The following is a 26,483-nucleotide window of genomic DNA, read 5'->3' as shown; positions in this document are numbered from 1 at the left end:
CGTGCCGACCCGCGCTGCCGCGTCGGCAGCCCCGGAACGCGCCAGACGCCGGCGGCGAAAGGGCAGGGGCGGCCGTGGCCTCAGCGGCGACGGTGGGCCCATGGCGGCAACGGCGACGGCGGGGGCGGCGGGGACCGGGGCCCCGGCTGGGGCCGAGTCTGCCGAGGGGCCCTCGGGGCCGGCGGCGGCGCTGGAGCTGTGGCTCAGTGAGTAGCCAGGGCCGCCCCTCGGCGCGAGCGCAGTGCCGCACGTGAGGCCTCCCTTCCCGCCTCCGGGGGCCTTTCTTCTGAGGCCGGCCGGCGGGCAGGTGGCCGCGGAGAGGCCGGCCCTCGGGTAGCGGGGCTGGGCCCGGCGCGGGTGGGAGGCTCGCCCGGGGGGAGGCCTGGAGAGGAGCCCCAGGAATCCGCCGAGGCTGCGGACCCCACTGCCCCCGCCCCCAGTCGCGGTGCATAAGCGCTGTTAACAACATAATGGGTAACGTTTATTGAGCTTTGCTTTTATGCACCGTGCTAAAAGCTTTTCAGCCACTGTTAATCCTCATTTCGACCCCGAGAGACAGCTTCTGTTACTAACCCTGTTTTAGAGATGGAGACCTTTAGACCCAGGGAGACTGAGTCGTGCAAGATACGCATCCTCTGGGAAAGCTCTCTCTGGCTGCCGTCTTTAATGTCAAAACAAGCTCTTTTATCTTTTGTACTAGTTGGCTCCGGCCGGACTTCTTAAGTGTATTGTCTCCAATAAACTTCACGACAGTCCTGGGGGTCGGGGTCGTTACTGTCCTTTTGAACTGAGATTCAAAGGGGATAAAGCATATGCTCCTTGTATTGGGCTCTGCTAGCGCTGGGAAACTGAGCCGCATAACCCAGGGACCTTGCTCACAAAGACATTTTTTAGTGGGTTCAGGCTGGCAATAACAGCACCTTGTTACAATTGACGCACATTGGATCCGGGGGACGCGTTTAATGTGTGGTGGTAGGAGTTGCTTTGTTTACCTGGGGATTGCCTCAGCCAACACAGTATTTGAGTGGACAATGGAGGCAACATTTCAGATACAAGAAACTGCATGTGCAGAAGCTGGAGACAGGAGAGTGTGGAGCATTCTGGGAAGAAGGAGGTCAGTAGTGCTGAAGTGCAAAGCCTAAAAAGAGAGTGCACGCCTAATTGGGGCAAGATCTTCAAGGGCCTTGTATGCTGCAGAAAGGAGTTTGGAGTTTATCCTATGACATGGTGGGGGAAGTGAGTGCTGGAATTTTCAGCCTGGGAATCTGATCAAGTACACCCGGAGAAAGTATCACATGCAGCCATGTGGAGAGCCGAAATGGTTAGGGATGGGAGAGTTCAGGCAGAGTAGATAGCTCTTCTGCTAGTATTTAGGGGCTGAAGGAGGACAGAGGTACTGGGATGGAGAGTAGAAATAATTAGCTGCTACAATTAACAGCCTTGATGCATTAGAATAGAGGCAAGAGACTGGAGGAATCTAGAATGGATTCCAAGTTTCAGGCTCAAGTAACTACTTGGTTACTGATGCCTCACTTGTGAGGAGCTGGTTTAGGAAGAGACTGTTGAGTTGTGGAGTTTAAGGTGCTTTTGGCACAAAGAAACTCTCTAGGTGGTTGGTGGGCTCCAGAGAGGATAAGAACTGGAGGTCACTTTTGGGGTGTCCAGTTCATTGGCAGTGAACTTGTCCAGTGAGGCTGTACGCATCAAGAACACGGGTTTGCAGCCAGAGCATGGAGAACCGCCTTATTGAAGAAGCAAGTGGGAAAAGCAGCCTGTAGACAGAAGGCAGAGCCTACTGGCAGCAGGATGGTAAGGGGTAGGGGCAGCCACAGATCTCTAAGGAGAGTGTAGTTGGTAGGTGGTTTTGCTGCTGAAAGAGTAGGATGAGGAAGAAGAAAGGGGAACGTTGAATTTAGCAACTAAAGGGTCACTAATGAGATATCTTTGCATTAAATGGTGGAGACAGAAGGTAGTTGACTAGGAGGCAGTGGAGTTGCAAAAAAGTCAGATGGGCTGGGTTAGAAGACAGCTAGCAGCCGACCCAGGTGGAGGAAAAAAAGGGACTGTGGCTGCTCAAGGAGGAGGGTTCTTCAGCTCTAGCTGTTTGGGGCCACTGTGGTCCTAAAATGGAATCTTCCAGTTGTTCAGGTGGGGCTAGGACCTACACTAATAGCACACCCCCCAACCCAGTCGTGAGAACCAAAAATGCCTCTAGATGTTATCAGATGTGCCCTGGGGGAGAGGGGCAGGCTCACCTCTCCCCTTTCCACCTGAGACCCCGGAGTGCTCAGTGGACTTCAGAAATGTATCTCGTCTTCTTCCTGGTTGTGTGACTTCCCCTGATCTCCTCCATAGGAACAGAGAGAGTGAACTGTGGTTTAAACCAGCTTTGTGGGTGGTGGGGCAGGGTGGAGGTAGCCCGGTGGAAGGACCCCGGGTCCAGGTTGGGATTATGGCAACAACAGGAGTGTAGTGGAAGGAGGAACGTACCGTGCGTCTAAGCTGAATGGCGAAGGAAGTCACTCTGGGGGACCTGAGGAACCTTGAGCTTGGCTCACTGACAGATCTTGCCTCAGCAAGCAAAGCAGCTGTGTCTCTGGGGTGGGAATATAGTAACGTGTCTCTCTTGGGGTTGTGAGGATCAAAGGAGTTAATACTTCTGAAGCAGTGAGGACAGTGCCTGGCACGTAGTGTTAGCTATTATTATCGCTAGTCTTTTTAGTTACGAGTGACAGAAAGCTAAGTCATGTTGGCTTACCAAAGAAAAAAGGAAAAAAACATTGGACCAAAAATTGGAAAAGAGTGGTTCCCCAAAGGAACATCGGGAAGCTGTTTCACCAGAAGCTCATGCTTTAAAAATACAAGTAGCAGCTTCTGTGCGTTCTGCAGCCGCCCTCCCTTGGTTTATTTTGGTCATTGTTCCACATGCCTGCATTTAGAGCTGCCTCATTCTTGTTAACGAAAAGACTCCCCATGCCCCATTGCATGCATGGAGGTGCTTTCTGTTGTTTAACCAGCTCCTTGTGGACACTGCAGGTTGTTGGGAGTCTTGTGCTATTGGGGCCTCTTGGTCTCTGGGTTTCTAGCTCTGGTAGTGCTGCTAGGGAGGCAGTCGCTTAGGGTTGGGTGCTCGGTAGTGCCTTTCTTCATTCCGCCTGGACCCACCCCCAGGTGATCTGTCCTGTCTCCCTTCCAGCCTCACTTTTATCCCTCCCTTGGGGATTGGAGTGGTCTGGGTTGCAATCTGTGCAATCTCTTTATTTATTAAAAAATTTTTTATTGTGGTATAGTCGGTTTACAACGTTGTGTTAATTTCTGACATACAGCATAATAGTTCAGTCATACATATACATATGCTCATTTGCATATTTTTCATGATAGATTACTATGAGATATTGAATATAGTTTCCTGGGCTCTGCAGTATAAACTTGTTGTTTCATACAATCTATTTAAATTCTCTGAGCTTCTCAAGGGCTGAGCTCATTCTTTATCTTGGAGCCCAGCAAAAGACATTCCTAAGGTGGATCTGGGACTTTCAGTTCTGTGTGCTTAAATGAGTGATTGCTTGAGTGTAGGGGTCCTGTTGAAGGATTCCCCCAGGCAGTGAATACTGCTGGAGGGTTGAATTCTAAATATTCCTCAAGGTGAGTGCCTCCCCACAGCTTCAGGGCTCACCTTACTAGCACAGGCTGCTCCTAGCACCTGGGGCATGACCCTCCCTAGTGGTTGGTTGGCAGCTGATGTGAGATGATTTGGTGTTTGAATTAATCACGCTTTGATGAACCATTGCACTCACAGCTGGAGGTCTCAGCTGTTTTCTTAATACCTCCCACTCTGTAGCAGACTTGAAATGCATACAGACACTGCTTTTATTAAGCAAATATATGGCAGTAGTCCTATGTTTGTCCTGCCCAAATGCCAGCTAAACAGACCACCTTGGTACCCAGGAGAGCCTTTCTCAGTGCACCAGTGGGGCTGGGATAGTCGGGAAGCAGAGAAGGGCTTCTATGAGTTTCTACCTGGCCAGGCCTGTCTGGCCCCTAGCCACTCCTCGAGGCAGACTGGAGTCAAACAGGGCTGGAGGGCTGCCATGGCCTGGTCAGACCCAGCTGTTGGTCCTCTGGGGGTCATTTTCTTTGGAGCTGCTCAAGGCCCCTGAAATAGCTTGGCAGGGTGGGATTAGGTGTTCGGAGACCCAGTTATTTCAGAACTGGAATGGCCATCTCCTGGTGTCAGCAGTGTATCAGCCAACTGGCCAGACTGCAGAGCAGAAGATGAATCATTCATTCATTCGTAGATAGCCGTGCCGTGCTGAGGGCTGCTGTAGGCGCTGGAGCATGGGAGGGTGAGTGAGACGGACATTCTTGCCTTGGGTAGCTGATAACTTGCTTAGTGGTAAGAAGGTCATAGAAACTAGTTACCCAAAGAGGCCCCGCCTTTGTCAAGGAACCGAAGACTCAGCCATGAGAAACTCTTGGGCCCTGGAATCAGGCAGACCTGGGATTGAATGTTTGTCGTTCTCTAGCTTTGTGACTGGGCAGATTTCTTCATCTGTGAAGTGGTGAGTTAATAGTACCAATCTCAGTGGTTCTGAGGGTTACAGGAAAGGGAAGCTTGAGTGTTCACTCAGCATGGTGTCTGGCCCACAGTAAGTTCTTAAAAAACAAAAAAAAGTGGGACAGCTGTTACGATTATTGCTATTATTTGGAGGCTGTGATAAACCTTGAGGGAATCCTCATGAGATATATATATATATCTATATATATATATATTTTATATATATATATAAAATAAAATAAAAAGTCTTACTTTATAGATCTGTTTGCTACTTGGCCTTGGTTAAGGTTTTAGGACATTTATTAGCCTTGTAGAGGTTTTCTTCTATCTTTCTTTGGAAAAGCTGGTGGCGTGGTGGCAGGATGAGGGAGAGAGCTGGCTTCTGCCTGGTGAGCTGGGGTCCTGCCTTCCCCCAGGTCCAGCCATGTACTGAGGCCGGATGCCTTTGAGGTGTCAGGCTTGACCTTGTTGTGAACTGAAACTTCATGAAGCTTAAATGGTATAGGATTATTTTAGATGAGTCAGACCTTCTTAATCAGACTCTGAGAATCATTGCTTTAAGTTTATTTCATGAGTAATTATTTTGTACCCGGAGGTCAGGCATCGTGCTAAGTACCATAGGGAATATGTGGCCTCTGCCTTTGAGTTTTGAATAAACTCTTGAAGTTCAGGTGTAGTAAGGCCTGTGTCTGTATTTTTAAGGTAAGAGGCAGAGGCTGTTATGACAAGATTACCTCTCCTTTATTGATTGCTTAATGTTTGCTGCTATACCAAGTAATTTAGACACCATCTTTTAAAAATCTCATGACTAGCGCATGAAGAAGGTACTGTTTTCCATATTTTATGGTTGGGAAAACAGGCTCAGAGAGCCCAAGGACATGTAACCAGTAAGGGATGGAGCTAGAAATCCCATCATGTAAGTGGGGCGTGTAGATTGTGGGCCTTTTGAGAAGGAAGAGATGCCTTCTGTTTTGTGGGGGTGGGAGATGAAGAGATCAAAGAAGTCCTCATCAAGAAATGGCTTTTGAATTGGAACTTCAAGGGTGAACAGCATTTCGAGAGATGGAACATAGGGAAAGAGCTTTGAGGAGGAAAAAGGTGAAGGGCATGTGGGAATTGATAATCTGATGCCTTCGCTCTCCTTTGTTGTCTCTTTTTTCACTTAAGATGGAGTTGGTGGGGGGAAGATGGGTGATTGAGTACCTGTTCTTGAATCTCATTGTTGAGCGGGGATTCACATGACTTCCACATGATGGAAATGTGCCTGCAGTCAGGGAAAGCTCAGCTCTGGTTGACCGAGGAGTAATCAGGAGGAAGGAGAAATAGTAGCAGCTGGAGCAGTAGGAGGAGGTATTTGGGTGGAGATGGAAATTCGATGGGCCTTGAGAAATGGATAGGATTTTAAGGGGAGAGAGTGGATATTCAGGCAAGAGGAATGATATCAGAAGTACGACCCTAAGAATTACATGTTTGCGGAGCTTGAAAGAGCTTCTCTGTCAGGACGAGTAAGATATTTCATTGGAGAGGCAGGTAGACCAGGATGGGCTGGAGAGTGGGGAGTAGGGGAAATGTTATGAAAAAGTGGGACAAAGACAGTCTTAGCACCTCCTCTGTGAGAATGTGACCTGGTTCAGTCTGGGGCGGGACGTGTGGAATGGGCATCCTTGTTGCTGGGCAGGGATTCCTGGCGGCAGCAGTGGGAGGAGAGGAAGCTGCTGCCATCTAGCACCAGGAGAGATACACACACCCCTGTTTTGGGAAGGTCGGGTGTTGCCCCTCCCCTCAGTGGAGCTTGGCCTCACGTTAGGCCTTCTGATAACCCCTCTTTCTCCAGGTATCTCTTGCCCCTGGCTGTGCCCTGATAGCCTTCATGCTCTATGTCCTCAGATTCCATCCAAATACGAATGTTCCAGTGCGGGAGACCCTAGCATGATTGGATGTGGTTTCCTTGGGCTTGTGTAAGGTGGCAGAGAGGGATAGCATCTTGAAGAGTGAAGGCGAGGAGATCTCTTGCCAGACTGGACAAGCCACTGACATGTGAAGAGGCTTCTCACATGGGATGGTCAGGGTTTCAGTAAGCAGAGGCTCAGATTCAGGGCTGTTACTTTGAGGACATGGTGGGATGACTAGGAAGAGCCTAGAGCCTCATGGTATGTTCTAGTCCTCCTGTCTCATAGCTGAGAAACTTACAGGTAGCTCCCCAGGTGCTGGCCCATGCCCATCATCATTGCAGGGCCAATGGCCTGGGCATAAAGAAGTGCACATCGGCTACCCCCTGCGCTGGGACTGCAGCCCCTTTCAGGACAACAACTTGTTACCCAGTTTGCTTGTTCACGTGGTTGGCAGACATTCCCTGAGACTGTATCCTGGGCCAGGCACTGTGCCTGACAGTGGTGAGCAGCACAGCTCCCTATCCCTTCCAGCTGTCTGCCCACTGGCCTGATCCCCTCGAGGTGGGTTGTCATCGCCTTTGGCTGTCATTTGGGGAGGAGGGTGGTTATGTTCTTCTTTATTATACTTTCTTCAATTTCGTTTTTTATTTCCTTGACAGATAAAGCCACAGACCCAAGCATGTCAGAACAAGATTGGTCAGCCATCCAGAATTTCTGTGACCAGGTGAACACTGACCCTAACGGGTAAGGCGGCTTCACACTCAGACTCTGCTCCGGGGCACTCACACTGCATGCTGCCGGGTCTTGGTATTGTTCTGCACAGCCGGGCTCCGTTTCCTTCTTTTTTTTTAATCCCCCTCCATGTTTCCCTGAGAACATTATTTTTCTAGAAATAGCAAATTCATGTGGTTTTCTAAACAGAATAGGCAATTTGTGAACTGGCAGTTATTTTAAAAATGTGAGATTGTGTTATGAAACACTACTGCTGAGGAGACCTGAGCGTTACGGATAGAACATAGCCAGGGTGCCTGGCAACGTGAAGGACCAGCTTGTTCTTCATAATTTAAATGCTGTCTCCCTGAAGAAAAGGCAGGAAAAGGCTAAGATTTTGTTAAATTTGGTTTCCAAAGTATCTGGGTGGGAACTGAAGGAACAAGTCAGTCATCCGGATGTATCATCTCCATGGCGCTGACTCGTCAGCATTTTGAAACGAGCAAGAAGTTTGATCGCACTTTTTGCCGTGGTGTTGCCTGAGCAGTTACCATGTGACAGACTGGGTCTGTGCTGCTCACCACCTGGTCACGCGCAGGTCTGGGAGTTGTAGGGGTGGGGTGGCTGGAGGGATGGTGTGCCCTGGAAGCATGGCTGCAAGAAGGGTTGGGGGAGTCGGCCTCCTTTGGGGGCTCATGCGTGGCCAGTCTGGGACCTGAGCCCCTGGAGGAGAAGGGACTGTACTGAGCGTACTCAGCCAGACCTGTGAGCATGGTCCTCTCTGCCCAGAATCCAGGTGTCTTTGTTTTCCCTTAGCCCAACCCATGCGCCCTGGCTGCTGGCCCACAAGATCCAGTCTCCACAAGAGAAGGAAGCTCTTTATGCCTTAACGGTGAGTTTGGCTTGCCTCTTAGCCTAAGCTCTCTTGTCCCAAGGCTAGTGTTTTGGTGCGGGGAGAGCCTCTGAGAGGTTCACCTTCACTGGCCTTACAAAAACAGGCGGGGCGGAATTCTGGGCTCGGCTTGTCCCATCCTGGATCTGTTACTGGAGAGTAGTGTTGAGCCTGCTTTGGGAGAAGGAAAAGAAGGCTTCATTTCCTTTTGCCCTTTCCAGACCAGAGCTGGCGAGGTCAGGTGTCCACCGGGCCAGACTGGTAGCAAAAATGAATGAGGCACTGGGTGGGAACCAAAGACCTGGAGAGCCCATGCCTGGTCCAGAGAGGGCAGCTGCGGTGCAGGGCAGGCTGGCTGCTGCTGGGCCTGAGATTGGGCCCAGTGTTGCTAGAACTTCCTGGGTTTCTGTTTTTATTTTTTAAGAGAAACCAGAAATCCAGATTTTTATATGAATTCTCTGAATTTTTCAGTATTGGTGACTATTAACTGTTAAATAATAGTGTAGACCAAAGAAAACATTTACAGGTCCAACTTGTCACTTGCGTGCCAGCAGGTGACCTGTAGTTTAACAGTTCTTGGGTATTACATATCCAGTTTCTGCCTCTGAGGAGAAAGGAGGAAGCGATTCCCTGACCAGTTTCACCTGGCCAAGGGGTCTCCTTAAAAGGTGGAGTGATTTTAGGGTACCCCCACTGAGCTGTTTCCTGGGCACAAACCTATCTATTACAAGAGCAAACAGGCACTTTTTTTTCTTAATCTGAAAGCGTCACCTTTTCTCCCACACTTTAGTGTCCTCATAGTCTTGAGCCATGGTTCCAGCAGATACTTACCAGGTTTGAGATGAACCCTGGGGCCAACGGTTTTCCCCTTCTCTGGAGGTCCTGTGTCTGTGCAGGTGCTGGAGATGTGTGTGAACCACTGCGGAGAGAAGTTCCACAACGAGGTGGCCAAGTTCCGCTTCCTGAATGAGCTCATCAAAGTATTGTCCCCAAAGGTGCGTCCCCTGGGCTTGGCCCTGCTCACTGTACTGTGCGCCCCCCAACCTTCAAACTCCTGTCACCCTTCTTGGCCTAGAAGCAGGCCTGCTTATGGACAGAACCTGCCAGCCTGTCCCAGGTTTGTGAGAGCTGAGAGGTGAAAACTTTCCTCCAAGGTGTGTTATGATGGTTGCAGTCATCAGCTGATCCCTGCCCTTGGATTGTTAGCATTTTCAGATTCTCCCTTTAAAAATGGCCTGATAGATGGGTGTCCTAGAGGCGGGTGAGGAACTCTAGCTGATGGGCACAGGTTTCCTGGTAGAGAGCAAGAGATGTCAGGTGTAGCTGTAAGTTTCCTTCTTTCCTTGTTCTCCGTAACCCTTTCTCCTGGCACCTGTCTTAGCAACACCATTTCTAGGTAACTGACAGTAATGGAGATTTCCTTTGCCACTTGCCAGCAATTCTCTCCACTGTGTGTCCTGTGATTTAATTCATTTCTGATAATAACTACTCAAAGTTAGGACAGACCCCACAGGTTAACAGCTCAGTCCTACCTGTACTACCCCTACTTCGGACACCAGTGGGTCTTAGGGATCCCCAAGCTGCTTGCACTTCTTCCTGACCAACTACAAGTTCAGAGGTTCCTCTGAGCCCCTCCTCCAGGTTCCATAATTCACTCAAAAGATTCACAGAACACAGGGAAGCACTATACTTACTAATATCCCTTTGTTATAAAGGATATAAATGAAAGAGATACATAGGCCAAGGTCTTGGGGGTGAAGGGGGAGCAGAGCTTCCGTGCCAGGAACTGGGGACAAGGATCAGATATAATCAGATATATTGTTTTTTTTTTTGATCCCCATAATCCTTCTATTTAATCTTAAAAGGATTTTTTGAGAAATAATGGTTCAAAACACTTGAGTTTCAGCAATTCCTTTCACTTCACCTTGTTTATATTCCAAATACCTTCTTTTATCCTACACTCGCCCCAGTCAAAAAATGAGTGTCCGCAGTGGCTGTAACCTAGGCCACTATATGGTGGGATTGAATTTTAGTGGCCTTAGAGGTTGGCTCCTTGAAACCCAGAGAGAGCCCTGGGGCTGAGTCCCAGATAATTTGGCCTCTGGCTTTGCCTCAGCTTTCAGCCAGCCTCGGGCAGCTCCCTTCCCTGGGCCTCAAGCAGCCATCTCTTCAGTGATAGTTTGGGCCGGGCAGCCTGCTAATAAGCCCCTTCCAGCTCTGTAATTTTCTTGCCTTTTTGTTTTCAGTACCTAGGCTCCTGGACCACAGAAAAAGTGAAAGGAAGAGTCATTGAAATACTCTTCAGTTGGACAGTGTGGTTTCCAGAAGACATCAAGATCCGAGATGCTTACCAGATGCTGAAGAAGCAAGGTCTGGCTGCTGTACTTAACATCGCACTGCCCGTTCACAGTGGTTCCTTCTTGCCTTTTCCTGTGCTTTGTCATTTTGGGTGAAAGCTGGAGACCTTGTGTCCAGCAGACACAGCACTAGAGGCTGACACAAGTACTTTTCATCCTTGGAAGTGGGCAGACCTTTCCCTCTGGTAGGCAGGAGTTGGGCTGGGTTTGAGATAGTTGTTGCTATGGTTACCCTCTATATACCAGGTTTCAAATACGAGTGTTAGCTTGTGTTTAGGCTGAGGGCTGATTTGCTAGAGAGTTTCTCTCAATATCTGCTCCACTCTTAGCTTTGGGTGTCTTCTGCTCCACACCTCAGAGGTGTCTCATCCCGTTGCCTTTCCTGACAGTAGGCCGTTACGACTTGTTACCCTGTGCCCGTAAGCCTGGTGGTGGTGGTGGTGGTGGTTCTGTTCTGATTAAGCCTTGATCTTGGCAGGCACCGTGTCGCTGGCCTTAGTGGGACCTGTGTGTGACCCCGCCTCACCCCAACTCGGGTCTGAGCCCAAGACATGTTCCTGCCCCTTCCCACGGGGCACAGGCTTTTTTTTGTCCCTTTTTTCCAGCTGCAGCAGGTTCTCACCACTGCTCGGAGGACAGCAGGGTTGGTTCTTCCCCCAGCAGAGTGAGGCTTCCCTTCTGGGGAGAGGAGGATTTTAGTGGAACATCCAGTCTCTCCCATTCTTTTTGGGAAGACCGTGGAGAATGAGCCTGTTCTTCCTGTGTTGCGGGCCCCAGGGGGTGTCCTGTGTGGAAGCTGGGAGTCCACGTTCCTTTTCTCTTGGGCTCTGTAGAAGGAGGGACCTGGATTCGGGATGGACTGTCTTCCTGTCACATGCACTCACGTAACACCTCTAGGAGTACCAGGGATCCTGCACTAGTTTCTGGGCCCTGGGAGTTTATGATCTTCATAAAATGATCAGTAGTTTTATAGCGTAAGGACTGTAGTCCACTAGCCTTAGGGTCTGGTTCTGCTCTGATGTAGTTGGCTCTGACGTGCCCATCTTTGTGCTGGTTCCGTGGATTCTCCTGAGGGAGGATGCAGAGCTTTGATCATACCCTGGATGTATTCCTTTTCGGTCATTGACAGTGTTTTCCTGGAGGGTCATCAGGAATCAGGGGTTTCTGGACTTTATACTGGATCCTGCTGAAGTCAGCGGGTGCCTGTGTCAGTATAACTTTATGAATTGCATGTTTTAGGAATCATAAAGCAAGACCCTAAACTGCCAGTGGATAAAATCTTGCCCCCACCTTCTCCCTGGCCCAAGAGCTCCATCTTCGATGCTGATGAAGAAAAATCAAAGGTAAGGCGCTTCTTCCTGACCTTGGTGGCCTACCTGGAGTCTGACCAGGCTCCTCCTTTTAGGGACTCTCCTGAAATGTCCCTTGATCCCTGAACCAAAGTGTGGGAGAGTGTGGGGAGGTAGGTTGTGAGCTCCCTCTGGAGGGGGTGCTAATGAGTGAGGTAGCATAAGGTCCGGGTGTTTTTTCATGGGTAGGCCAAGTATTAAGTACCCCGTGCCTTTGGTACCCTCTGCCTTCAGCGACACCTCTCGGCATGGGTCTGCCCTTCCCTTGGATCTAGCTGCTGGCTGTAGGCAGAATGAGCAGAGCTGTGCTAGGCTCTGGGCTGCCTTTCCCAGGGGGCTCCTCTCCCAGTGCTGTACAGTTGCAGAGGGTGGGAGGAGCTGGGGAGGAGGTGTGGCATGAGCTTCTGAGAAAGATACTTTTGTGTCAACTAAGCTACTTAAACTCTCTGGGCCTCAGTATCTCCATCTTTCCTGCCATCCATCCAACAAAGATTGAGTGACTCCTCTGTGCCAGGCATTTAGCTAGGCACTAGAAATAAAGTGGACAAGGTTGCCAGGGTCTGTCACATCACAGCATGTGGTCCAGGACAACCTCAGCACTATTGGCATTTTGGGCCAGGTGGTTTTCTTGTTGGGGCGGTTGTGTACCACAGGATAGGATGTTACAGTGTCCCTGGCCTCCACCCACTAGATGCCAATGCACCCCCAGTTGTAACAGCCGCAATCATCTCAGGACATTGCTGGATGTCCCCTGGCGGATATACTTCTCCACCTCCTTGCCCCACTGAGCACCGGTGGTCTCGGGAGGGTAGTCCTGATACTGACTACTGTGTTACTGCTGTGAGGATTTGGGGAGCTGTAATGCGTGTGAAATGTGCGAGCTGTTAGTGTTAATTCTGTTACTGCTGGTGCTGCCACTCTGGGCCATTTGACACTGGGGGAATTAATTTCACCTGGTCTTGTTTCCTTTTCAGCTTCTGACAAGGCTTCTGAAGAGCAGCCATCCTGAGGATCTTCAGGCTGCAAACCGGCTAATCAAGAATTTGGTCAAGGAGGTGGGCATTTTCCAGTGGGTTCTGCAGAATCAGTGCATGTGTGTGTGTGCTTCAGGGGGCTGGTGCACAGTTGGCTGCGAGAAGGGATGGCCACCCAGCCCTGAACTAGGGAGCAGCTGTGGGCTCCCTGAAGGGTAGCAGAATGGTGACTGGAAGCAGAAACCGTGCTGTGTGCTTCCTAAGGACATCTGTCCCAGAGCTCAAAGCATTTCATGGATGCCAGCTTCTGTCCCACTGACCAGTGTTGGTGTGAGAGCCCAGGCTGGGGAGTCTGTTTCTCGGAGGGGTTAAAGCTGGTGGTGCGAAGGAGCAGATGGCCAGGTCCGCACCCTGCACTGTCTGTCCCAGGAATTCCGCCGAGTGTTGTGGTGGCCTCCCTGAGCTCTCCACAGTGCGATGCTGCGGTGCCTGTCCCTGCCTTATTCATGCTTTATCCAGGTCTTCTGTGCCCTCTCTCCCATGCTCTTCTTTTCTCCCAAAAGGAACAAGAAAAATCAGAGAAGGTGTCCAAGAGGCTGAGCACTGTGGAGGAAGTGCGGAGCCACGTGAAAGTCCTGCAGGAGATGCTGAGCGTGTACCGCAGGCCAGGGCAGGCCCCGCCAGACCAGGAGGCCTTGCAGGTACTCTTTCTGAAAACAAACAATTCAGACAGCACTGGGTACATACTAGAGATACTAGAAAATGCGCACTTTTACAGGGTAATTGATATGTTTTGACATGTATATGTCCAGGAAGCCGTCACAATCACAGCAGTAAACATGTCCCTCACCCCCCACCCCTAAACTTCCTCATTCCCCTTGGTCATCCCTCCCTCCTGTTCCTCCGTCTCCCCACCCCCAAGCAGTCACTGATGTGCTTTCTGTTCTGATTAGTTTATATTTCCTAGACTTTTAGACAAGTGGAATGATACAGCATTCCCTTTTCTTTTGGTCTGGGTTCTCCCCCTTGATATAATGAGATCCAGGTGTGCCATGTGAATCAGGAGTCTATACCTGTTTGTTGCTCAGTGGTGCTCTGCTGAGTGCATGTGCCGCAGTATGTGTATCCATTCATCTGTTGATGGATATTTGAGTGGTTTCCATCTTGGGGTGATTATGAATTGAACTGCTGTAAACAGTTGTGTACTGGGTTCTGTGTGGGTGTACACCTAGGGTGCCTAGGTGTGGGATTGCTGGGCCATATGCTACGTGTATAGTTAACTTTTTAAGAAACTGCCAAACTGTTTTCCAAAGTGGTTGTACCATTTTATAACAGCAGTGTATGAGAGTTCCCATTCCTCCATGTTTACACATCTTGAGATCTTTCTTTTTAATATATTTATTGAGAATTTATATAACTAAAAGCAACCGTCACCGCTATCTAACAAGAATATTTTAAACGTTCTTTATATATTCTGGATACAAGTCCTTGTCAGACAATTTTCTCCTCTTCTGTAGGTTGTCTTTTTACTGTCTTGACAGTGTCTTTGAAAACAAAAGTTTTTTATTTTGAAGTTCAGTTTATCTTTTTTCTTTTGTTGCTGGTGCTTTTGGTGCCACAGCCAAGACGCCACCACGTGGTGCAGCAGGTGGCGGCAGCACTGAGATGCCATCTGGGGCTGCCCTCCTTGGTCTCTCTGGGCCTCCCCACTCTGCCTCTCTGCTTTCCAGCTTCTTACGCGTCTCTGCGCAGGAGAGACGGCCTTCACGTGGGTCCTTAGTTTACCTGTTCTTCTGTTTCACAAAGGAACTGGTGTCTTACCCAGTTCCCGAGAGGGAAGTCTGTCTGGCCAGCTTGGCTCACGTATCTACGCGCAGTCAGCTGTGACTTCGGTTGGGTGGTTAGAGAAGCTCCTGCTGGCCTTCTGTGGCTGGGGGGCAGCACTCCGCAGAGCGGGCGGGCTCGGGCCAGGCAGACACGCCGAAGCTCGTGCCCGGGGTGGGCTTGCCCCAGAGCCCCTCAGGGAGGTCGGTCGGCTTGTTGGGCTTTTACACAGCACAGCCTCCCCCCAAGCCCCGCCCACATGATAACCAGCTCCAAGACCGGAGAGGGGGCAAGAAACAAAACTCCATCTTTATAATGCATGGAGCTGACTTCGGAAAATGGGGCAAATAAGCATTGGCAGGTAGGAGCCAAGCCAAATGCGGCTCCTGTATTGGCAGTTAGCTCTCAAGAGCAAAGCAGGAGGAAGGGGCGCCCTCTCCCAGACTCACCAGTCAGATACGTCCCTTCACCAGCCCTGGGAGAGGGGGCTGCAGGCAGAGGGAGGCCTGGAGTGGTCAGTTAGTTAGTTGAGCTTCCCTGCAAGGAAGGAAGCCTAAATACGGAAGCTGTCTGTCTGCCTTAACGGTATGTGGAGGGTGAAGTTGTCCGGGGTGCACTCCCTGGGAAGAGGAGGAGATTTCCCAGCTGTTTCTGAGGAGAGTGAGATTTAGTTCCCGGAGAACCTGCGGTGGGGCTCGCGGGAGAGTTGCTGTAAAGGGACTGCTGGCGTTGGACAGGAACTGGATGGCAAGACTGGATGTTAGTTTTAAAGCCGGGGCAGTCACTGCAGGGTCATCGCGTTGTTAAAAGCTGTTCTGCAGCTGTGGGGTCACAGAAAAGAGAACTTGAAGAGAGAGTGCTATACACACTGAGACTTTCAATTCTGTTCTGAACCAAGGTCTTGTCACCTTTTTGAAATACTTTTAAAAAATGGTTAACTGTAGCCCATACTCCTGAGACAAACACCTGCATCATGAACTGGGGACAGACTGCCCAGACTCCGCCGCATCACGCCCAGGGCCTCGCCGTGGGGCCAGGTGTGTGACGAGCAAGCTCTGTTTTCTAGGTCGTGTACGAGAGGTGTGAGAAGCTGCGGCCCACCCTGTTCCGGCTGGCGAGCGATACCACCGACGACGACGACGCGCTGGGTGAGGGCCTTGGTCCCCACGTGTGGCCAGCACCCAGGGCGCGGGACAGACGCACTTCCTGCTGTGCTGCTGGTGCCGGAAGCCAGGCCGTGGCCTCTGGGCTGTGTGGTGGTTGGGCTTGGGGAGGTAGTGACCTGAGTTAATTCTTCTGACTTCAGAGGAATCTAGGCTTGAACAAGAAATCAGCAGGTCTGAAAGCATACGAAGGGTGGAAAGCATACCGTGTGGATTGGGTGTGAAGGGGATGGAAGAAAGAAGATAACACTGCAGGTCTAACAGCAGTGAGGGGCACATGGGGGAGGTTTCACACCCTCAGTGGCCTCGGGGGCTGGGCTGGGGGTGGTTAGTGAGGTGGCTGTTGTGTAGAAGGGACCGTGGAGAACTGTAATGCTGTACACAGGGACTGAAACATTTCCAACTTGTATTAAGTCTAAAAAGATGTAAAAGGGTTTATTCTTCCATTCCCGTGTACTCTTCACCTTTTGTTAATCATTACCAACCCATGGCCAGGCTTTTGCTCCTGTTTTATCTGTACTGCTCGGTCCCTTTGTACTCCCCCTGACCCCAGTTCTGTTTTTAAGCAAATTCCAAACATTTCAAAGTAATCTATCAGCGTTCACATTTCCCTGAGCATTTCTTTCTGACCCTAACCCTCTTTTTTTCTTTCTTTTTTTTTTTTTTTAAGTTTGTTCTAAATCAGAACTGAGAAAGAAAAAAAACATGCTTTGTTATTGGTTGATATTTAAGTCTCTTTTGGTGGATAGCACCCCCACCTCCCCCCTTCGTTCTTTATTTCGTGCATGAAGAACATGTCCTTTGGCTTGCTGGAGTTTTTCTTGGTCTCAATTTTCTGATGGCATCTCCCATGGTATTTAATGTTTCTCTGTTCATGATATTTCTGAAATTCCTGATTTCTTACACATTCAGATTGAAGTTCCATTGGGGGCTGTGATGGGAGCAAGAATATTTCATAGGTGGTGTTAAGAGGCACTTGGTACCTGGTTTTCTGGGTTGTGTGTGGGTGGGTTTGTGTGTGATCTAATTATTGTCTAAACCCATTCTTGAGGTCAAAGGTGATCAAATTTAAATTTTTAAGCAACTTGCACATGCCAGATCACTTTGCCAGGTGAATTCAACCCTATGTTTTCAGTTTGCAATTCCCATCCAGTTTAAAAATTGACAGGAAATAAATGGTTGATCAGTCTTGAAGTCCTCTTCTGGCACTGGGGCCTGGGGTGTTACACACGGCCCCTGGCTCTGTTGCTCTTCTCTCTCTCTCTCTCTCCTAGGAGAGATTTTTTTTGCAGGTAAACCAGACTGTGAGATACTCTTGACATTTTTGAAATCCACTGTGTATTTTATACTTACAGGACATTGCAATTTGGATGTCAAATTTTCATCAGAAATACTTGACCTATACTTAGATTTTATAAAATTTACTGGTGAAAAAGTAGATTTATGTACCAGGTTGTTGCTTACACACTTAAAGTTTCCAATAACTGAGTAAAGCACCAAAAATTTCTTTTGATATTAGTACCCACATTGACAAAATAGCTTTAAGTTTTCGTTTTAATTTAAAAATTAAAGTTTTAGTTCCTCAGTTGAAAGAGCCATATTTCAAGTATTGGCCATCACATTGGACAGTATAGGCAAAGAAAGTGAAAAAGTTTGGTCCCTTCTACATCCTGAGAAGAAAAATGTTGGGGTTCAGGGATTGAGTGACTGGGCCTGCTTGGGGCCTGATCCCACGATCTGGGAGCAGGAGGCATGGGTGTACTCTAGCTGGGAGAGCCGTGACGGCCGCTCTGTGGAATGGCTCAGAGACTGAGATTGTTGGTAGCTACACCAGGGGGTTCTGATTGTCCTCTCTTCCTTCAGTGGAGATTCTCCAGGCAAATGACCTCCTCACCCAGGGAGTTCTGCTGTACAAACAGGTGATGGAGGGCCGTGTCATCTTTGGGAACACAGCGATCAGCTCCGTGGGAGACATACCTGTCTCCAGAGGTACATGCAGAGAGCCTCTCCCCGCCCTCTGCCGTGGGGTAGCCTGCAGATACCAGGAAGGAAGGGATCCTCAGAGCTTTCGGGGTTATGGTGTAGAAATGAGAGAGCGTGCCCTCTTTTCCCTTTCCTATGAGAATTGGTCTCATCTAGGCAGCCTCTGTCCCGTGTGCCACTGTGGCCTGACTGCCAGGCTGGACCCTGGCTTTGGCTACACACAGAAGCAGGTGGCTGTATTGTGACCAGGTTTGGATTTCTTGTCTCTAGAGTGCTTACTTATAGGAGCTAGACACCAAAACAGTGATCTTCAGAGGTTCCCATTGCCAGGCTAGCTAAATCAGAATCATCTGGAATACTGGTTACAGTGCAGATTCTTGGACCTGCTGAACCAAGGCTGGAGCTGGGGACCCACGTTTTTATCCTGCACTGATCAGCTGTGGTCAGAAACCTCAAAAAGCCTCTGAGCAGGAGCTGCGGCAGGGTGAACGGACCCCCGGAGGATTCTGTGACTGCTGGGGTGGGAAGGCAGCCCCTCTGACTACCTTGTATTTCAGAGGCCAGTCAAGGCAGTGAGTCAGGCTAGGCAGCTGAGGTGGAAGGTGTTTATGAAGGGAGGGGCGATGTGATGTGTTTTGATGGGGAGGAGGCCTGAGGGGACTGACGGCCTTTTCCCTTATTCTGATGGACTGGCTTTGCTAACTGTCTGTTTCTAGTCTTTCAAAATCCAACGGGCTGTGTGAAGAACTGCCCCCTGATTGACTTGGAGGTGGACAGTGGATCTGAGCAGGCTGGGACTGCAGCGCCCTCGTTACTGCATCAGGACCTGGCAGCTTTAGGTGAGGGCGAGTGTTTGGGGAGCAGGCACAGCCAGGGAGAGTTGTGAGCTGGCTCCCCTGGGGGAGGGCATGCCTGTTTTTAGAAGGAATTGGGTCCACCAGGAAGTTCAGAGAGGTCCTCCTTGCACTTAGGCTCAGATTTACCATGGATGAGTTGAGTGAGTTTGGGTAGTTTGTTCTGTCTAGGCTTTCTAAATGTTCTAGAAAGGATGGGCATGGTATTGATCTCCAGTTTTGTATCAGGTAGAGTTACTGACGTGCACCTGTCCCTTCCTTGCAGGAATCAGTGATGCCCCAGTTACCAGCAAGGTAAGGAGGCCCTTCCTCGGGGCGGGAGAGGAGAGGGCAGTGCTGCCTGGGTGGGGAGGGGGGCTCCAGCATGGCCGGGCACTCGTGGACTTGGAGGTCTGAAGCCTTTCCCTCAGCTGCACTGTCTGGCTTGAACCCCTGGAGGGAGATGTCTTTTTGCTCTCCTTCTATCGCTGCCCTCTTCCGTCGCGTCCAGACTCCTCCTTACTAAAGGTCTGCTCAGGAGTCCTGTTCTCTTGCTCTTTCTTCTCCCGCCCCAGGAAATGGAGTAGCGGGCTGGGCTGCAGCGGCTTTAGGGTCAGGAGATCTGTGCCCGGTGTCACCACGGCTCCTAGTCATTCATACTCTGGCCTTACTTTAGCCATTCCTGGTTTGACAGGTTGCTGGTCAGAACTGCTGTCAGGAAAAGAGGAATCCCACTGCCAGCACACTGCCAGGCGGAGGTGTTCAGAGCCCTTCTACAGAAAGGAACTTGCTGGATCTCCTCTCCCCACAGCCGTCTCCAGGACGTCTGTGAGTCTGGTGGGCAAGGAGCGTGGAGGAGGCCGCCCCTGTGTGCAGTTCACAATTGCTGTGCAGGGCCCAGGCAGAAGGGCCCCGGGTACCGCTCTCCCTGGACGGGCTGCTTGCTTCCTGCTCATTGTGCGCCGTGCCTTTTACTCCCCATCCTAAGTCAGGAAAATACATGCTTCGGCCAGGACCTCCGTAAAGGGGTTTAGTTAAGGAGTGATAGCAGTGAATGCTGGTGATGTTTTTGGTCCTTATAGGTGGGTTTTTGCTTTCCTGATTTTGATGTAATTTGAAGTAGAGCAAAATTAGATCACTAGAGAAATAGATAATATAGAAAGGCCCAAATATCACTCCTAAAAGACAGTGTTGAATGTTCCTTGTTTGCTTTTTCCGTATACATGTAGTAATGTTATTGTGGCTTATTTTTACACAAATGAGATTATAATTTCCAAACTGTACTCCAGGGTGGTTCTTTTAAAAAAAAATTTATTTATTATTTTTAAGTTTATTTGGCTTATTTGGCAGAGGGAAGGTAATTATTTTTATTTATTTATTTATTTATTTATTTATTTATTTATTTACTTACTTACTTACTTACTTACTTACTTACTTACTTACTTATTTATTTATTTATTTTTAAGGGAAGTACCAGGGATTGAACCCAGGACGTTGCGCATTCTAGGCACGCCCTCTACCCCAGGGTGGTTCTTTAATATCACATATCTTTGACACATTTTCATACTAGTTTATATACATTTACCTCATTATAATAGTTTATAATAATTCACATACGTTATATGCATAATATATCTTTAATCATTTCCCTCTTGTGGGTATTTACATAGCTTCCGGTTCGGAGGCACTTGGAGTGTTTCTGTAGTACAGATGTATACTATGAATATAAACACACTCTCATAGATCCTGTCCCTTTGCCTCTGGCAAGGCTGGAGCATCTTGCCTTCCCCCAGACAGCCTGAGAGCCTGCGCCCCTGATGGAGATCTCAGGGCTCTGGGGACGTGATGTGCTGGGGGGTCATTCCTGTTTGCACCCATAGGGGCTGGCTTCCTAGTTTACTCTTTCTAATTGCTCCGCAGGGGGCCAGTAGTTCTAATTTTGGTCAGTTAACTTCTGTCTGGACTTAAGTTTTCCAAAAATGTTTTGATTTGCATCCCAAATGGACAAGATCATGAAGAAGTATGAATGAAGTGGTCAGTGTAATTTGTGCTGTCACCTTGCTAGCTTATGTCACTCTGTATGGGAAGCTTGACCTGCCTGAGCTTGTTGTCAGGACTGCCTGACGAGTACAGTGTTAATTAGGTTATTGGATCCTTATCATGTGCACACATTCCACTCAGTGCTTTTCCTACACTTTCTCATTTAATTCTTATGACAACCCTATCAAGTAGACACTAAACTATCCCCACTTTACAGATAAGAAAACTGAGGCATAGGTTAGATAACTTGTCTAAAGTCATATACCCTTAAATGTGTATATACACCCACATACACATGCATGTGTATTTATTTTTCCCCCTTGTTCTTCAGAAAGCCGAATCACAGATTCCTAGAATTCTCTACAATTTTTGCCAGTCTTAATATTTATTATTTCTTTGCAGGAATTATATTCCACAGAAAAGTATCCCCAAGGAAGTGCCACCGGGTACTAAGTCCTCTCCAGGTTGGTCCTGGGAGGCTGGCCCATCGACTTCTTCCCCGTCTTCCCAGAACACACCTCTGGCTCAAGTGTTTGTCCCTTTGGAGTCCGTTAAGCCCAGTAAGTACAGTTTCACACCCCCTCCCCTCTGTTAGACACCCAGCTTTATCCACACTGGATTGGTAGGAGTGGCTCTTAAACTGGTGAAGATGAGTGGTGGAGAGAGGCTGCCTGGGGGAGAGGATAAGGTGGATGGCTTCGTGGTCTCCTAGCTAATATTTTTCTTAATTTTCTCTGTCTTTAGGTTGACACTGAAAGTTATTGGCAGGTAGAATTTAATTAGTCCACTCAGGGACATGATGCTCATTCATTTGGAATTCAAGAAGGAATGTTCAGTGTGATGAAATAACTCAAAGATGTAATTAGAAGGAGAGGAAGAGTTTGGCTGGTGATCCTCTTCCTCTGGCGATCCTCATTAAAGCAGGAAAAGTGGATGCTAACCTCCCTTACAAAGGAAAGGAAAGTAAAAGCCCAGCTAAGCCAGGTGACTGTCTATGGTCAGCGCGCTGGCAAATGAGCAGGAAACAACTGGGGCCTTCGGGTCTAGGGCTTCTGGCCCCTTCCCTGGGCACAGGGCCCTCCTGGGGCTCAGTGTGGTGAGGTCAGATCACAGAGGGCCTTGGAACCAGGTAGAGGAAATAAAGTCAGCAAGCAGTGGGAGCCCTTTGCACACTTACTTTATTTTTTTTTTCTTTATTTTTTTATTTAAACGTAATACATGTTCAGTGTTAATTTCCTGGCTTTGATCATAGTATTGTGGTTATATGTAAAGTGTTAACATTTGACGAAGCTGGCTGAAGGGCATATTGGAATTCTTTGTGTTTTTGTAACTTTTTATGAATTTGAAGTTATCACAAAACAAAATTAAAAACAAAAATTGTTCAGTATTGTTTCCAAAAAGAATAGAGCAGAAAACTAAAAATCATCTGTACCGTTACTGTCTAGAGATGGAAGTTCCGTTAATGTCTTATTTTCCTGTCTTATCTATGTACATACATACATACATATACTTAATAAATTGTCACCATAGCATATATAGACGATTTCATATCCTGCTTTATTTACTGTTATAAGCCATAGCAGTGTTTCATGCTCTTAATTACTTTTCAAAGCGTTTGCTTTTTCTTGGATCCATACTTGTAGCACTAACAGATGTACTGTAATTCATTTATTCAGTTCCTTTCTGAAGGATAATTTGTTTCCAGCTGTTTACTGCATGTGTAACAGTGAACATCCCACTGCAAAAACTAGAGACCCACTTTTTAAACTTTCCTGATTATTTCATTTGGATATATACTTAAAAGTGGAGATACTGAGTGTAGACATTTAAAATGTTGACCTTCATTACCAAGTTCCCTTCTAGAAAGATTGCCCCTTTCCCCATACGCTTACTACCATACCTCATGAGTCTTTTCAGTCTTTTAAATCTTTGAGATTTTCGTTTTTAAACTGTATTTTTCTAATATAGTGCATTTTGATAAGTGATGTTTGTCATGAGATAAGGATCTTCAGTAACATTTTTTTCAGATGATTAGCCAGTTGTCTGCCATTTATTAAAGCAGCCACTGATTTTGAACTATGTGCTCTTAGCATGTTAATTCTCATTTGGGTCTGTTCTGTATGCTTTGCTTGAACTGCAGTTTGTACATATGAGTATTTGTTAATGCAAATAGCCCTACTCCCCCTCCTCTTTTAATGGTTAGTCTCAAGTATTTTTTTCCCCCCAGAATTAACTTTAGAATCATTTCTTAGCTAAATTAGAACAATCCTTTTAGTATTTCTAAAACCTGTTAACTTGAAGAGCTCTGCTGTCTTTACAGTTTTATAAGTAAGAGATGTGTATATGTGTGTAGTCATACGAAAGGGACCAGAAGGATGTAGGCCCGAATGTTAGCAGTGCTTGTTTCTGGGTAGAATTAAGGGTGTTTTTTATTTCATTCTTTGTGGCAGCCTATATTTTCTGTAGATTCATACATTATTTTAATCATAATCATTTATTCCTCAAAAAATTTTTTGAAACTGGCAGTATAGTAGGATGGTTGGATGGGTTTGGAACGTCATAGGGGTCCAAGCAAAGATAATGAGGACTCGGGTTGTGGTGGTGCAGAAGGGTTAAGTCCAAGCGCTACTGTGACCGGAGAAGCCGCAGCACGGGTGACGTGTGCACGTCTCTTTCAAGCACGGCTGTCTGGGGAGTTTGTAGCGGCACTAATCCTTTGGTTGCACCCCTCTCTGCCAGGCAGCCTGCCTCCTATTATCGTGTATGACCGGAACGGGTTCAGAATCCTGCTCCACTTTTCCCAGACGGGGGCCCCTGGCCACCCAGAGGTGCAGGTGTTACTGCTGACCATGATGAGCACCGCCACCCAGCCTGTGTGGGACATCATGTTTCAAGTGGCTGTGCCAAAGGTGAGGCCGCTGCTGACCAGCTCCTTTGAATGTTTCCATAAAGACTGTCATTTTTCAGCACCAGGTCCACGGCTAGGGCATTACTGATGAGGTGTAAGGTCAGCATCTTCACTCAGAGTAGTTTCTGATAAAGGGGGAATCTTGTCAGCTCATTTACCTGGGGCTTCCTGAATGTCTGACTTCAGATGTGGCTGGATCCAGATCAGTTCTTAAATAATTCCTTAAGAATCTGTCACTTTCCATCTCTTTTAACTTTGCTTTTCCTCCTTGGAACTGTTCTCTGACAGACTCCACAAGCAGGGAAATGGCTACTAGCATCTCCTGAGTTACGTGGTCCTGAACCCTTTTGTCTCGAAGCTCCCCTGGCCTGAGGCGTGCATGCTGATACCCATGAGGGGGCTGGGATTGGCCTTGTTGGTGTTACTTGCATACCTTGGACCAGTAATTTGTATTTTAAGGGACGTGAGGTACTCCGGCCAAGTTGGATATTATTTCCCTTTTTCAAGGAAAGTAGGTCTCCAGTAATTAACAGCCATCCAAGAATCACAAAAAAAAAAAAAAATGAGGAAGGGGCATGTCCTGAAGGAAGCATGCAAGGCAGACAAAAATAAATTGTATGTCTTCTAATACTCTATGGTGGTTTTGTAGGGTATATAATATTACCTCTATCTTATAAATTATCTGTCCAAGGTTCAGAAAGGTTAAACACTTTGCCCAAGATCACAGAGCTAGTAAGAGGCAGAGTTAGAATTCAGCCCAAGATGTGCCCTCATTCTTCATGCTGCCTCTCAGAAGCCAGCCACTGACCACACAACTTAGATACGTCCATGTATAGAGGGAAGGGTCTTCTGGGTTCTGTCATCAGTTGCTGGGGTGGCAACCCAGCTCTCCTGGTCCCCTGGTCTCCCTCACTGAAGATGCCATTTGTTAGGTATGTGTTATATGTTGGGTTTTTCCCCCGACAGTCAATGAGAGTGAAGCTGCAGCCAGCGTCCAGCTCCAAGCTTCCTGCTTTCAGTCCTTTGATGCCTCCAGCTGTGATCTCTCAGATGCTGCTGCTCGACAATCCACACAAAGTACGTCCTGGTATCTATGATAGCAGGGAGACGGGGGCCCCGGTCTCTAGAGAGGCAGCTTGGTGGATAGGGAGAGGTATATTGAGGTCTTGCCCTGAAGTCTCCACCTTGGTGGAGACGGTGGAGTGCACGCTTAGCACCAAGGAGGTTCTGGGTTCAATCCCCAGTACCTACATTAAGAAATAAACCTAATTAATAAATCTGATTACTTCCCCTCGACCCTCAAAACAACAAAACAAAAAATTGCTAAAAGAATTTAAAAGACATCTCTGCCTCTGCTTTGGTTGCGCTGGTAGTGGACTATCCCTCGCTGGAGTCCACTTTCCTTTGGGGCTTATTGAAAGATCTGTGACATTGTCATAGCTGGGAACCAAGGGAGTGGTACACACTCTCCCTAATATCATAGAACCTTCTGAAAGGGCTAGCCCAGTCTCTTCCTTAGCTGGTTTCCGCCCCAGGACTGCAGCGGTGTGGGAGGACTTCGGGGATGCATGCCTGGCTCCCTTTGTGTTTGTAGTCCTAGAGGGTCTAGGCCAGGGTGTTCTTGCCATACAGCTCGAAGCCCTCTCCTGCGTGGAGTTTACAGACATACACTGTTGCTGGGTGACTGTTGGGTGGGTCAGGGCTTTGCCTGTGGGTCTCTGTGTCACTCCCCTCTAACTCAGCATCTTTCATCTTTGCCCAGGAACCCATCCGGTTACGGTATAAGCTGACATTCAACCAGGGCGGACAGCCTTTCAGCGAAGTAGGAGAAGTGAAAGACTTCCCAGACCTGGCAGTCTTGGGTGCAGCCTAACTCCGCAGGACAGACCCTGCCACCCAAGCTTAGGCCAGTGTTACTCTTGCTGTGTAGGTAGGACTGAGCACAGTGATTTAGTGCAGAGTGCCAAGAGCTCTATCCTGACGTCAGGCTCTGGATGCCAGCCCCTGACTCGCTCTGCAGATACTGTGTGTGTGCGTGTGTGTGTTGCTGGGGGGCCGAGGGGGAGGGTAGAGCAGGGCTTGGGATGTGAGCAGGTGGGAAATGCTAAAGCGTTTCTGGTAACCACCTGCTGTAATCATATCTGGTTTTGCATGTCGGTGGACACTGTCCCTGCCTCAGGTTGGAGGTTTTATAAGCCAAAGTTGTTGTTTTTTTCCATTTATTATTATCTTTTCATTCATCCACTCTGTGCCTTGTCAGCCTTTGAAAGTCTTGGTTGCTCCCAGGCTGCTGTTCTCAGGGACCTTCAAGGGACCTGGTTGGTCTTGGGGCAGAGAGTGTCTTCTGGAGCCCTCTCTTCCAAGAAAGACCTAGTCTCCATTTCCATTAGCGAATGCTGCTTGCATATGTTCAGGACGATCTTCTAAATGGAATGCTTGTTGCACTGTTCCCTAGGCGAGGGGCTGCCTCTGGACCAGAGGACCACACTTGTGGGCCAATCATGTCCTTTACCACTGTGCCTTAGAATCACCATAGATGGACCCTCCAGGACAGAGGGGAGAGCAGATCCCAGGCCTTATTCAGGCCTCAGGTTCCGTGGGTTGGGCAGCCTGTCTGGACCCTTCCTCAGGACCCTCATCTCCATCCTCATCCTCTTTCTCCACAAGCTCTTTGATTGTGATACCATGCCAGTCATTGTAAATCATAGTGAACAGGCTCACCCTGGCCTGTTGACTTCACAATCCAAGATGAAGAACTGTGATGCAAATAAGACATGAAGAGTTTAGCACTGATTTAAATGGTGACTAAATATAGAAAGTCGTTGAATAAATACCTGTGTAGCAAATGTATTTTGTGGAGTTTTGAGTCAGTAGGAGATGCAAAGCCCATTGCATGTAGAGACGACAGGCTTAAAGGGAATGCTCGTCTGTTGAAGTAAGGAAGACTTTCTGAAAGATATGGAACCTTTAGAACTGCTTCAGTGAAGGGAGAAGCCCTG

At 48.4% G+C, this 26,483-nt stretch overlaps 1 protein-coding gene across 1 annotated transcript; it reads left to right on the top strand.

The window, feature by feature from the left end:
- The first annotated feature begins 3 nt into the window (after nt 1–3).
- Nucleotides 4–26,334, top strand: GGA2 (golgi associated, gamma adaptin ear containing, ARF binding protein 2). Its single transcript, XM_072942786.1, has 17 exons — nt 4–206; nt 7,110–7,194; nt 7,978–8,053; nt 8,950–9,048; nt 10,300–10,423; nt 11,650–11,753; nt 12,734–12,814; nt 13,297–13,434; nt 15,624–15,705; nt 17,584–17,709; nt 18,420–18,542; nt 18,823–18,851; nt 19,231–19,364; nt 20,979–21,136; nt 23,316–23,485; nt 24,451–24,561; nt 25,247–26,334. The coding sequence occupies exons 1-17, from the start codon at nt 101–103 to the stop codon at nt 25,355–25,357; spliced, it is 1,857 nt and encodes a 618-aa protein (XP_072798887.1). The 5' UTR covers nt 4–100; the 3' UTR covers nt 25,358–26,334.
- Nucleotides 26,335–26,483: the final 149 nt, after the last annotated feature.

This window comes from Vicugna pacos, chromosome 18 (assembly GCF_048564905.1).
Source record: "Vicugna pacos chromosome 18, VicPac4, whole genome shotgun sequence".
NCBI lineage: Eukaryota > Metazoa > Chordata > Mammalia > Artiodactyla > Camelidae > Vicugna > Vicugna pacos.
The sequence above is the reverse complement of the archived record's forward strand: the minus strand, read 5'-3'. Positions and strand labels throughout refer to the sequence as shown.